This window comes from Cervus elaphus, chromosome X (assembly GCF_910594005.1).
Source record: "Cervus elaphus chromosome X, mCerEla1.1, whole genome shotgun sequence".
In the NCBI taxonomy this organism is placed as follows: Eukaryota; Metazoa; Chordata; class Mammalia; order Artiodactyla; family Cervidae; genus Cervus; species Cervus elaphus.
Window position 1 is genome coordinate 32037879 of NC_057848.1, and position 14837 is coordinate 32052715.

Genomic DNA, 14837 nt, shown 5'->3' on the forward strand with positions numbered 1-14837 from the left:
GAGAAAATAATAGCAAATGAAACAACTGAGAAAGGATTAATTTCCAAAATGTACAAGCAGCTCATACAACTCAATACCAGAAAAACAAACAACCCAATCTGAAAGTGGGGAAAAGACCTAAACAGACATTTCTCCAAAGATGACATATAGATGGCTAACAAACACATGAAAATGTGCTCAACATCACTCATTATTAGAGAAGTGCAAATCAAAACTACAATGAGATATAACCTCACACCGGTCAGAATGACCCTCATCAAAAAGTCTACAAACAATAAATTCTGGAGATGGTGTGGAGAAAATGGAACCCTCTTGCACTGTTGGAATGTAAATTGATACAACCACTATGGAAGACAGTATGGAGGTTCCTGAAAAAACTAGGAATAAAACCACCAGATGACCCAGCAATTCCACTCCTGGGCATATACCCTGAGGAAACCCAAACTGAAAGAGACACATGTATCCCATTGTTCATTGCAGCACTATTTACAATAGCTAGAACATTGGAGGCAACCTAGATGTCCTAGATCGACAGGTGAATGGGTAAAGAAGTTGTGGTATATATACACAATGGAATATTACTTAGCCATAAAAAGGAATGCATTTGAGTCAGTTCTAATGAGGTGGATGAACCTAGAACCTACTATACAGAGTGAAGTGAGTCAGAAAGAGAAAGATGAATACCTAACACACATATATGGAATCTAGAAAAATGGTACTGAAGAATTTATTTACAGGGCAGCAATGGAGAAACAGACATAGAGAATAGACTTATGGACATGGGGGAGGGGAGGAGAGGGTGAGATGTATGGAAAGAGTAATATGGAAACTTACATTACCATATGTAAAATAGATAGCCAACAGGAATTTGCTGTATGGCTCAGGAAACTCAAACAGGGGCTCTGTATCAGCCTAGAGGGGTGGGATGAGGAGGGAGATGGGGGGGAGGTTCAAAGGGAGGTGATATATGTATACCTATGGCTGATTAATGTTGAGGTTTGACAGAAAACAGCAAAATTCTGTAAAGCAATTATCCTTCAATAAAAAATAAATTAAAAAAAAAAGTATATGCAGGCCATACTCTGTGACCACAGTAAAATGAAATTAGAAATTAACAACAAAAACCATCAAATATTTTCATATTAAAGTGCACATTTGTAAATACCTCTATAGGTAAAGAGGATACAGAAATGGAGATGATGAACTACTAAATGCTAAACAATTTCATATCAAAATTCATTAGATATAGCCAAAAGTCTTACACTTAATTGATCACAAAATTAGAGATCCTAAACTTAAATGAGGTAAGTTGTAAAAATAGTAAGAAATAAAACAAGCACATGCCATTTGAAGCAACATGGATGGACCTAGATATTGTCATACTAAGTAAAGTCAGACAGAGAAAGATATCATGTGATACTGCTTATATGTGGAATCTAAAAAAAATAAAGGTACAAATGAACTTATCTACAAAACAGAAATAGAAGTACAGATGTAGAAAGCAAACTTATGGATATGGGGTGGGGGGATTGGAAGATTGGGATTGACATATGCACACTACTATATATGGACAGAGGAACCTGGCAGGCTACAGTCCATGGCATCTCAAAGAGTTGGTCACAACTGAGAGACATAGCACATGCATGCATGTGTGTGCACACACACACACACACGTATAAAAACAGATAACTAGTAAGAACCTACTGTATAGCACAGGGAACTCTACTCATATGGAAAAGGAATCTAAAAAAGAGTGGATATATGTTTATGTATAACTGATTTACTTTGCTGTTTACCAGAAACTAACACAACATTGTAAGTCAACTATATGCCAATAAAAACTTTAAAATAGAAGCATAAACAAAACAGATGGAAAACTTGATAAAGGTCAAAATAAAGGAAGATCAAGATAAAGGCAGGAAAATACTCAAAATCAGTAAAGGAAAAAAGATACCATAAAATACAATTAAAATTCTTGAATTATAAGAAAACTATAAAATTGTCAATATTTTTGAAATTCTAGATGAAATATACATTCTTCATGAAACAGAAAACATGATTTAATAAAAATTTTCCTGAGAAAGTAGGACACCTAAGTAGATCAATTGCCATAGAAGATTTTGAAAAGTTAAAGGTCTCCCTGAAAAAGTATTGGTTTTGCGGGTAGGTTTATAGAGTTGTATAAATGAATTTTACCAAGTTCTTGAGCAGGCAATTCTCATAGTTTAAAAACTGTTTCAGAACATTCTTTTTAAAAGGAAATTCAATTTAACAGTTGATACCAAACCACCAAGGAGATACACTGAAAGTAACTATAGTTCAATATTATTTATGAATGTAGGAATAACAATCTTAAATATTATCAATTCAGAAGTATATTAAATAATATATTTGTGACTGAATAGTATTTACCCTAAGATTACAAGGATGGTTCAACATTACTTTAATTGACTACATTGACATATTAAAAAGGAATAGGCCAATAGATAAAAAGAAAACAGTCAAAATTTAATACCTATTTATTTTTAAAAGGAAAAAAATTCTTAAACTAAGATTGGAAGGGAACTATCTCAATTTGATGAAGCAGTCTACTTCATACAGGAAGTACAGGACTGTGCAGGAAATATACTCTGTGGTGAAACATCAGGAGTATTCCCATTCAAGTCAAGAATAAGATAAAGATGGTCACCAGTGGTCACCAGGGTCACCAATGCTATTTGTTCTTGTACTAAAGATCCCAGCCAGTGCACTAAGTCTGGAAGAAAAAAAGAGGTATATGGATGGAAAACAAAAAACAAAAAAACCCCACATTTTGGTTATTCATAAGCCATGTGATTATCTATTCAGAGAACCTAAAAGAATCAAATGATGAATTATCAGAACTTAATGTTTGCAAGGTAGCCAAATATGAGATATGAGTTGCAAATTTAAGTAATTTGCTTTAAGCCAGCAAGAAAATAATTACACTTATAAGAGGAGAAAAATTCAGTTAACAATAGTAACAACAATAAAATTCACATTAGCAATCAAATTTACCCATGAATAAACCTAACAAAAGATGTGTAAGATCTCTTTGCATAACTTTGTAAAAAATTATTAAATAATATAAAATTAATAAATAAGTGGAAAAACATATCAAGTAATTATTACTTGATGTGGGAATTCAGTATTATATACAGGTGATTCTACCAAAATTTAATCTTTAAATTCAAATTAAAATTCATTTTAATTGAATTAGAATTGAATAAAAATCTCATTCAAAATTCCAGTGATTTTTTAAAATGTAACTGATAAGCTGGTTCTGAAATTTATTTAGAAGAATAAATTTGTAAGTGTAGTGGAGATGGTTTTCAAAAGAACAAAGATGAGTATATTTTCCTTGCCAGATTTGAAAATATTATAAAGCTGCAGTAATGAAAAAATGTGTTAGTGGTGCAGGAAAGGACAGTAGAACAGAAGAATGTCCAGAAACAGAGCCATGTTTACCTGAGAACTTTGAGATGCCTCTTCTCCTGTCAGTGGCTTTCTAGTATTTCAGAGATTAAGAAATCATAGTGTCAAAGTGTACAGAGTTAGTTACTAGTACGTTTCCAAAAGTAATGTGAGTGTTAGTTGCTCAGTCCTGTCCAGCTCTTTGCAACCCCATGGACTGAGGCCCTCCAGGCTCCTCTGTTCATTGGATTCTCCAGGCAAGAATACTGGAGTAGGTTGCCATTTCCTTCTCCGGGAGATCTTCCCGACCCAGGGATCAAACCTGGGTCTCCCACATTGCGGGCAGATTATTTTTTTTTTTTTTTTTACCACTTGAGCCACCAGGGAAGCCCTCCAAAAGTAATAAAACTACTTTATTCTTTCTTATATTCAAACTGGTACTTACATTATTGGGACGTTCCATCTTTTCTCTACATGTTGATTCTCATAGAAAAAAATAAGAACATAGCTGGTATTATACATAAAAAAAATAAGACCATAACTGATATTATACATTAAAGGAAGATCTTATCATTTACTTAATGTCTCATTGAGACCCAAAGTAGTATGTCTAAAATAAGATCATTTTGATCACTTTAATGAGTATTTGTTTTTATCTTAGGACCTGCAGTTATAGGTCCTCCTGGACCCCCTGGCTTTCCTGGGGAAAGGGGACAGAAAGGTGACGAAGGTCCACCTGGAATTTCCATTCCTGGATCTCCTGGACTTGATGGACAGCCTGGGGCTCCTGGCCCTCCCGGCCCCCCTGGCCCTCCCGGCCCTCACATCCCTCCTAGTAAGCTATATACTTTTCTCCTATTAAGTTCTGTTGTTGTATTTCATTTATAAGTGAATCTGATGGTTTGCATCTTTCTTGTATTTCTGATAACTAAGAGAGTCTTCTGCTGCTTCTACTTTTGATTTATGGTGATTGTTTGATACTTAAATTTGTTATTCAAATTATCATTAATATTGTAGAAACAACTGAAAATAAATCTTTTTTTTCCTAGCCTATCAGACTTTCTTTTTGTTGAGTCTTCTGGATATTTTACAATTGGCTTGCTATTATTGCTTTATCTTATCTCAGGTGATAAGATATGTGAAGCAGGCCCTCCTGGCCCTCCAGGATCTCCAGGTGATAGAGGACTCCAAGGAGAACAAGGAATGAAAGGTTTGAACCCCATATTTCTTCATTCTTTCAAGTCATCAGCAAAATTCCCTATATCCTCCGCCCTTCCTCAGCCACTCACTCCCATGGTCAGACGCCAAGACCATACATTACCAATAGTGAACACTTCCAAATTTTGATTTCCTGACCACTATATCCTATCTTTCTAGCTCACTACCTCTAATAACCTGACTAATAACATTACTTCAAACTCAGTGAAACCTGCCAACCTTTATTATCCCTCAGCCTTTTGAAGTCTTTTCTTATCTCTTAACCCAGCTTAAATTCCATGATCAATCGTTGTAGTCAATCCCATGCATAAACTTTTTACTTCTTTGCCCTCCTCTCCTGCCATTGGAACCAAAACATAGCCCTGGTAATTCAATAATTCTGGGAAATAGTGAAGGACAGGAAAGCCTGGCGTGCTGCAGTCCACGGGGTTGCTAAGAGTCGGGCACGACTGAGTGACTGAACAACAACAAATTCCAAATTACCACCTCTTCTGAGCCTGCACCTGGTTTTCTCTTTTCAAACTTCTAACACATCCTTTTCTATTCTTATTTTAGGATTCTGACTTTGCTTCCTCCTCCACAGACCAGTTGAAGCAATAACAAGAGAACTTTCACAAATTGCCACCACTACCACATTTATTCTGCCTCCTGCTGATCGTTACTGCTCCTATCTAAAACAGTTCTTCTTTGTACAATAGATTCCATTTCCTCTTGTTTCCCTCAAAGATTCATTTGAGAAATTCTTGTCTCTCCCATATCATCAATTTTTCCCTTTCACTGGATCATTCCTGCTGCTGCTGCTAAGTCGCTTCAGTCGTGTCTGACTCTGTGCGACCCCATAGATGGCAGCCCACCAGGCTCCCCTGTCTCTGGGATTCTCCAGGCAAGAACACTGGAGTGGATTGCCATTTCCTTCTCCAATGCATGAAAGTGAAAAGTGAAAGTGAAGTAGTTCAGTCATGTCCAACTCTTTGTGACCCCATGGACTGCAGCCCACCAGGCTCCTCTGTCCATGGGATTTTTCCAGGCAAGAGTACTGGAGTGGGTTGCCATTGTCTTCTCCGGGATCATTCCTAGCAGTATATAAATATGCATTTGTTTACCCATCTAAAAATATCTTAGCATAACCTCACTTCAGCTGCTAGATACTACTCTATTCCTATTCTTTCATTTGCAGCAAAACTCTTCAAGAATTTTCTACTCACTGTCTCTAGATAACTCTCCTCTCCTCTCATTTTCTGTTAGTGAAATGAAAGTCACTCAGTCGTGTCTGACTCTTTGTGACCCCATGGACTATATAGTCCTTGGAATTCTACAGGCAAGAATACTGGAGAGGGTAGCCTTTCCCTTCTCCAGAGGATCTTCTCAGCCCAGGGATTGAACCCAGGTCTCCCACATTGCAGGCAGATTGCTTACCAGCTGAGCCACCAGGGAAGCCCAAGAATATTGGAGTGGGTAGCCTATCCCTTCTCCAGTGGATCTTCCTGTCCCAGGAATTGAACTGGGGTCTCCTGCATTGCAGGCGGATTCTTTATAAGCTGAACTATCAGGAAAGCCCATCATTTTCTGTTAAGCATACTCCAATCAGGACTCGCCCCCCACACACACACCCGCATCACTCCATAGATGCTGTTTTTGTCAAAGTCACCAGTAGCCTGTGTGTGTTAAGTTGCTTCAATGTTGTCGAACTCTTTGCAACCATATGAGCTATAGCCCACCAGGCTCCTCTGTCCATGGGATTATTCACTGCCAATTCAAATATTGTCTCAGTCCTTATTTTACTTGATTTTTGCATTCTTTAAACAGTTTATTCACTTGGTTTTCAATAAATTCCATGCTCTGTTTTTATTCCTTCCTCCCTGGCATATATGTGAAAGAGAGCCATTGTGACTGGAATGGAGTGAGCATAGGTCAGGGTGCATGGCAGGGCTGGGAGGAGAACTGTAGAATATGATGTAATATAATCTGAGGGAGGGGACAGTCTGTGGCAGATCATACAGGACCTCGTAAGACATTGTGATGATTTTATCTTTTATGTGGAAAGTGTTGAAAGTGAAAGTGTTATTTGCTCAGTCTTGTCCAACTCTTTGTGACCCCACGAACTGTAGCCCAACAGGCTCCTCTGTCCTTGGGATTCTCCAGGCAAGAATACTGGCATGGATTACCATTTCCTTCTCCAGGGGATATTCCTGACCCAGGGATCGAACCCAAGTCTCCTGCATTGCAGGCAGACTCTTTATCGACTGAGCTACACACACACACACACACACACACATATAGTAGATATGTATCTATATAGATATGTCTCTCCCTATATATACTCTGCCTCTATATGTCTCTATATGTATATCTCTATATGTGTATCTATCATCTCATATGTAACTGCTATCTAAATCAAAATACAGAACTTAACCAGGATTCTAGAAGACTCTCTTGTGCATCCTAATCAGCACTCGCAAAGGTAACCACTGTTTTGTCCTCTATCAGTTTGCCTTGAACTTTGTAGAAATGGAATCATATAGGCCCTTTTATGTCTTGGTATTTTATCTGGTTTGTTTTGCTTAATATTATATCTGTTAAATATTCCTAAATATCCATTCTAATGTTAATGGACATTTGGTCTGGGGTTATTATGAATAAAGCTGCTATGAACATTCATATATATATTATGTCATACATACATATGTGTATGTATATATACATATATATATGTATGTATGTATTATAGGATATAAGCATTCACTCCTGTTGTGTAAACATCATGATGGAATTGCTGGGATATAGGATAGGTATAGATTTTGATTCCATAGATATCACCAAACCATTTGACAAAGAGAATTTAGTTTCCACTTCTCTCACAATTATTGATGCTGAGCCTCTTATAGTTTTGTACATTCTCTTTGTACAGTACTTATTTTTTTCTGCATTTAATTGGGTTGTTGGATATATGTATCACAAATATATTCTCCCATTCTGTGACTTGATTTTTTACTCATGTCTTTACTTGAAGAGAGGTTGTTAATTAACAAATCAAATGATAAACGTCCTCTTTTATGATTAGTGCTGTTTCTGTTCTATTTTAGAAATCTTTGCTTACCCCAAGGACCTGATGATTTTCCTCTATGTTTTCTTCTAAAAGCTTTATTGTTTTCCTTTTTTATTTTGATCTTTGATGTATATTGAAGTCATCCTTGATTCCCCCCTTCTTTTGCATTCTATATGTGATCCATGAGAAAACCCCATTGGCTGTATCTTCAGATATGTCCAGAATCTAACCAATTCGTGTCCTGTTCATTGCTGTCACTCTGGAATGAGCTGCCATCTCTCCTAGATCACTTCAGCAGTAGCCACTTACATAGTTAACCTGTTTCTATCCTTGTACTTAGATCACATTCTTAACATAGCAACCTGAGTCCTCCTTTTAAAACTTGTCCTATCATGTTGCTTTTCTGTTTAATTTCTTCTCCTAGATTCTTATTTTACTCACAGTAAAAGCCACAGTCTTCACGGTGGCCTATATGATATTTTATGATATGCCACTTGTTATAACCTGTTAATGGTCTGAGCTGGTTTCCCTTTCTCACTCTATTCCAGTAATATCTTCTCCTTGATATTCCTTCTGTGTGCTAGACATGGCTACTCTTTCTGCCTGGACTGCTCTACAGTTGTTGCACACATGCCATGCCCTTTAAGTTTTTATTTTTATCATATGTCATCTTCTCAATGGTTTCTATCCTGACTGTCTTATTCAAAATTGCAATCTGCCACCCATCCCTAAGCATATCCAGTTTCACTTACTCAGCCAATGGTAGAATGTGAGCACCATGAACATATGGATTTTGTCTGTTTTGTTTATCATATATTATAGACTCCTCGAATAGTGCTTGGCACATAGTAGGTGCTCAGTAAATATATATCAAATGAATTGATTCTAAATATAAGCTTCTCTAACTACACTGTTGTGTGGGAATGTTGTCCTTTAGTGCTAACTTCCTTGTGCTCAGTCACTCAGTCATGTCCAACTTTTTGCAACCCCATGGACTGTAGCCCGCCAGGCTTCTCTGTCCATGGGCTTTTCCAGGCAGGAATACTGGAGTGGGTTGCCGTTTCCTCTTCCAAGGGATCTTACCAACCCAGGGATCGAACTGGCTTGTTCTGCATTGGCCAGGATATTCTTTACCACTGATCCCCCTGGGAATCCCCACTAAGTTCTTTAGAACCTGTCTAAAGAAGATATATGTAACCATTCAAGTAAAATTTGTTTTTTATTATGGTTTTCTCTAGGTGACAAAGGTGACACCTGCTTCAACTGTATTGGAACTGGTGTTTCAGGGCCTCCAGGTCAGCCTGGTTTGCCAGGTCTTCCAGGTCCCCCAGGTAAAACATTCTGCCTCAGGGCAACCTTTAAAATATTCCTGGCTAGATATTAGATATTAGAATGATGCCAGTTTCTCATTTTATAGCTAGTCGTTCATATTCATAAGTAACTGAATATGAAATATCACTATCTGCTATGAAATAAATTATGCTTGCTCTTGCTTTCTGTACCTGAAGCTACTTACATTTTCTATTAAAGCATTTCAACAATATTATTCCAGGAAAAATATCTTCCTTATTTTCCTTATGGTGAAGAAAATAACTTAAACAGAGTCAGAGTTTTTAATTCCAGAAAACTGGGGGAAATGTTCATAATGCTTGACTCCTAAATATCATTTCCAGTGGCAGATTCTAGTCATTGGAATGTATCACATGTTGTCATTGAGAAATGGGGCTTTTACTAGATTTTGGCAATCAACTGCCAATATTCCTCTTTATTTATTTTAATTTTTAAAAGTTAAAAATTAAAAACTGTTCCTCTGTTTTTGTAATTTTCATTGGAGTACCATTGATCTATAATGTGTTAATTTCTGCAGTGCAAAGTAAATCAGACACATATACATATATCCACCCTTTTTTAGATTCTTTTCCCATATAAGCCATTACAAAGTATTGAGTAGAGTTCCCTGTGCTATGCAGAAGGTCCTTTTTAATAAATTATCTATTTTATGTATAGTGGTGTGTATGTGTCAATCCCAGTCTCCCAGTTTATCTCCCACTTACTCCCAGGTAGCCATAAATTTGTTTTCTACATCTGTGACTCTACTTCTATTTTGTAGATAAGTTCATTTGTACCGTTTTTTTAGATTCCACATATAAGCAGTATCATATTGCCTTCCTCTTTCTATATATAACTCTTCCTTCCCCATTTCTAAGCAGAACTGTATTTGATATCCAGCAGACCCACAACTCTTTCACTTAGCTGCCTCTTGGAGTATCCCAATATTCTCTTGAAATCACACGTTATGTCTGAGTCAGTTAGGGCTGAGAATAGACACCAGATCTCTTACCTTTCTGTCTGATGTATCTCCCTAATGAACCAATTCATTTGGTGCTTGGAAATAGATTTTCAGCAAATCTAATAGCTGCCCCTGGAAGTTCATCATCTAGCCTTGTACTTCTGGTCTAGTGGTTTTCAAACTTGGGAGTGCATCAGAATTATTTAGAGGGCTTGTTAAAATCCATATTCCTGGGTCCCACCCCCACAATTTCTGATTCAGTAGACCTGAGATGGAGGGCCCAAGAATTAGCATTTCTAGCCAGTACCCAGCTGGTGCCAATGCATCTATTTCAGGGACCCATTTTGAAAATGCTGCTTTAGTAATATTTCCTCTAGTCTTTGAGCACCAGTCCTTTTTCATAAAGTTAATTTTAGGGAATGATAAACCAAATAAAGAACTGGTAGGAATCTAGGAAAATTGTTTAAGTAAGAACAGATTAAAATATACAGACTTTGTCCTTATCTCGTTCTGCCTTTGACAATGGGATGGTTATGGAAGCCAAATACTTCTATGCATAGTACTTGGTAGCTGCAAGCTTTGGGACACTTTGGAATTGGAAATACCTAAGGATACAATGTTGTATATACCATGAAAGGTTAGATTTACCTAAAAGAAAGGATGATCTCTGTATCTTGAGAACATGAAATAGAGAAATGAAAATGTGACTTGTCAAATGAGATTGATGTTCTTACTTTAAGACTTGACTTCCTGACTTGCTGATGTTTATATCGCTTTATCAAGATTTCAAGCCCAAAGCTCATATGACTCTCTGTGTGTGTGTGTGTGTGTGTGTGTGTGTGTTTTTGTGTGTGTTTGTGTGTATTAGGATCTCTTGGTTTCCCTGGACAGAAGGGTGAAAAAGGACACGCTGGTGCAATCGGTCCCAAAGGATTAACCGTAAGTTTTGAGTATATTATAGAGCAAAAGAAATAGAAGAAACCCATTTACACCTTGAGTTTTCACTTGTGGATATATATAAAGGAAATTTAGTTTTTATATTATGATTTATTTGGTTCTTTTACTCTTGCTGGCTCATATGTCTCATTGACTCATAGCTTTGTACACTAAATGTTATTGGGCAGGTTGACTGGATAAACTGAAGAAAGTATTAGAAAAAAAGAAACTGATTTTCTTCTTCTGTCTCTTCTTTTATTTCGTTTTTAACCCCTCAGGGCATACCAGGAGCTCCAGGTGCTCCAGGCTTTCCTGGACCTAAAGGTGAACCCGGTGACATCCTCACATTTCCAGGAATGAAGGGTGACAAAGGAGATTTGGGTTCCCCTGGAGTTCCAGGGCTTCCTGGTTTACCTGGCACCCCTGGACAGGATGGATTGCCAGGACTTCCTGGCCCCAAAGGAGAACCTGTGAGTTGGTTTGATATTCTTGATTTTGTGGTGTCAAATTGTTAGTGATGTTTTCTAGGATGGGCCTGGTGCTTAGTTGAACATCTAATAAATGCTTAAAAGAATGTGATTATATGTACTAATGGCACATTGTTATTGACTATGTAGAGTTTCTTTATAATTCTTTTCTCTAAGTGGTTTTGTTAATTCTTTCTGCTTAACCCACTATTATGTTGAATACGGTTTGCTATGACCAAATAGGCAGAAGGTTAAGATGCCTATAGATCAGTGTAAGTTTCCCCTTTTCTTATCCCACATAGCCTTGTCTGGTTTTGTCTAGACCTGACAACAAAAGTCTAATTTGGTTTATATACAGTAAGCTTAGAGATTAGTGTGAGTAGATGGCTGTGTTAAATGTGCCATGGAGCCTAAAGATTGAACGTAAATGAGTAGTCTTATTTTGTGCGCAACATACAGCACAGGATATTTAGGTAGAAAGTGATACTTTATAAAATGTTAACTAGCCTATAAACTTCTTGACTTAACACTAGAATGTAAGCTTCATAAACGTAGAGACTTTAGTCTATTTTTATTCTTTGCTTTTTCACCAGCTCCTGGCACATAGTAGGAACTCAAAAAATATTTGTTGAATGAAAGAATGTATAAATAGAGTGATCACACATACCATCCCATAGTAACACACACTCAGTTTTTAAGAACTGTTATGGCTATATCATTTCTCTAGCTGTACTGAGTAATACCAACCTACAGATAGCTGTCATATCTATGTATTTCTGTATTAAATTTTTCCCTTTCAGGGTGGAATGGCTTTTAAGGGTGAAAGAGGTCCCCCTGGGAACCCAGGTTTGCCAGGTCTCCCAGGAAATAGGGGGCCTATGGGCCCTGTTGGTTTTGGCCCTCCAGGTCCAGTAGGTGAAAAAGGCATACAAGGTGTGGCAGGAAATCCAGGCCAACCAGGAATACCAGGTGAGTTTGCTATGGCTGTTTTGTTTTTAGTTTGGTGCTTAAAAGCAGAAATGCATTATCTTTTGACCATTTTGGGTTCCTTTCATGAGAGGTGTTTTTCCCTGGCTATTTATATTTGGACTTTCCAGAGCTCCTTAGCAAGGAAACATAAATATGTACGTGCGTGTGTGTATATGTTTTTTTTTTTTCATTTATTTTTATTAGTTGGAGGCTAATTACTTTACAATATTGTAGTGGTTTTTGTCATACATTGACATGAATCAGCCATGGATTTACATGTATTCCCCATCCCGATCCCCCCTCCCACCTCCCTCTCCACCAGATTCCTCTGGGTCTTCCCAGTGCATTTAAGAAGACCTTCTCTTTAAAGTTTCTCTGGCTGTATTTATTGTTACTGTTGTTGTTTTTAAGTGCATGATACATAATGCAAAGTTTAACAAATAATTATAATAGAAACAAACACACACATAACTACCACATGTGCCAAGAAACATACATTGCCAGTATTCTGGAAACCTCTATGCTCCCCTCTCTGTCTTTTCCTGATCAAAATCTTCTTCCATTTCTCCAGAGGTAAACACTGCCTTCACTTTTGCATAATTTTCTTCCATAAATAGTTTTATCACCTAGATATATGTTCCTAAATAAAGTACTTTATGCTTCTTTTTGAACTTTCTGTTAATGGAATCATGGGGTAAGTATTCTTTATGTTAACTTTGTATATGGATGTAGCAGTTTTATTGCTGTACAGTATTCCAATGTGTGTGTGTGTCACCATTGATTTATGCATTCTATTGTTAATGGACAATTGGATTATTTATAGTTCGGGCCTGTTATTATAATGCTTCTATGTGCGTTCTCTTATATATTCTTGTGCTCTATGGCAAGGATCAGCAAACTACAGTTCATAAATCAAATCTGGCCCTCCACATGTTGTCATAAATCAAAGTTTTATTTGAACAGATTCGCACCCATTCACTATTGTTATGCTTGCTTTTGCACTACTGCTGCAGAGTTGAGTTGTTGCTACAAAGACCATATGGCCCACAAAGCCTAAAGTATATGCTGTCTAGTCTTTTACAGAAAACAATTGCCAGTCACTGGGTTAGGGTATATATTTTAAGATTTGCATTTTTGAGGCATAGAATAAATACATCTTCAGTTTTACTAGATAATTCCAAACCATGTCCAAAGCAGTTGTATCAATTCATACTCCCACCAGCAATATTAGATATTTATTGTTGCTCTATATCTTCAAAAACATTTTGTATTGCCGCTTTTACACTTTTGCCAGTCTGTTGAGTGTGATGTATAGGGTGGCAGTTTTATTTTATATTACTCTGATATATAAATGAATAAAAATGAATATGCAATAGCCATACACAAAGTTAACATAAAGAATACTTACCCCATGATTCCATTAATATAAAGTTCAAACATTAACATTTTCATATGTTTGTTGACCATTTGAATTTTCCACTTGTGACATGTCTATTCAAGTGTTTTGACCATTTTTTCTTTTGGATTGTTTTTGTTCCTGATTTGGAGGGGAGTGTGTGTGTATGTATTCTGTGTATTAGTTCTTTCTTAGCTATTTATTTTGCAAAATCTTCATCCACTGTGGCTTGCCCTTTTCACTCTCTTTATGGTGTCTTTAATGAACAGAAATCAATTTGAGCATAGCCAAATTTATCAGTCTTTCCTCTCATGGTTAGTGCTTTTTATGCCATGGTTAAGAAATCCATCTTTATCCTCAACCTTTTTCAAAGTCTTATTTCAATTAATGAGTAGTATGTGTGCTTGGACTTTGCATGCATAAAACCTTAAAGTACCAGTAGTTAACCAAAAAGAAATATTTTTCTTTTGAGCTGCATTTAGAGAATATTTTTATAGATGCCTAATATTTTTATAGATGCTATCTTCATGAAAATTCTTAAAACTGTAATATACTTTTCTCTTTGAAATTTCATTCTTCTGTTTAGTATCATCCTTGAAAATATATATGATTGTTTTTCTCTTGGATTTTTATTAGTGTGCATTTTCAAAAGAGTATAAATTTTTTTTTTTAATTAATGGAGGTCTTTAGTCAAGTGAACACTTCCTATTCACTATTAATTCCCACATAGGTCCTAAAGGTGATCCAGGTCAGACCATAACCCAACCAGGGAAGCCTGGCCTGCCTGGTAACCCAGGCAGAGATGGTGAAGTAGGTCTTCCAGGTATGTGAGGAATTTATTTGACCGTGTACTCAACATTTGTTGGCGTCTTTCTTTGGCTACTTCCAAAAAAAACTGCTGTTTCTCCATAGGTGAACCTGGACTCCCAGGCCAGCCAGGCTTGCCAGGAATACCTGGTAGCAAAGGAGAACCAGGTATCCCTGGAATCGGGCTTCCTGGACCACCTGGTCCCAAAGGTATGTAGGACTGGGTAGCAGCCAAGGTAGGTTAACTGCTCAAAGTGATATTATTCTGTGATATAG

At 36.9% G+C, this 14837-nt stretch overlaps 1 protein-coding gene across 5 annotated transcripts in view; it reads left to right on the forward strand.

Annotated features, from left to right (window-relative positions):
- The window catches only part of COL4A5 (collagen type IV alpha 5 chain), a 236308-nt gene that overhangs the window by 157698 nt on the left and 63773 nt on the right, over positions 1–14837 (forward strand). For all 5 annotated transcript variants that reach the window (XM_043896509.1, XM_043896511.1, XM_043896512.1 and 2 more), the window contains exons 20-27: positions 4094–4267; positions 4559–4642; positions 8935–9027; positions 10855–10925; positions 11201–11392; positions 12190–12358; positions 14485–14577; positions 14667–14771. In XM_043896509.1, the coding sequence (XP_043752444.1) occupies positions 4094–4267; positions 4559–4642; positions 8935–9027; positions 10855–10925; positions 11201–11392; positions 12190–12358; positions 14485–14577; positions 14667–14771 (981 nt within the window). The remainder of the gene's footprint in view (positions 1–4093; positions 4268–4558; positions 4643–8934; positions 9028–10854; positions 10926–11200; positions 11393–12189; positions 12359–14484; positions 14578–14666; positions 14772–14837) is intronic.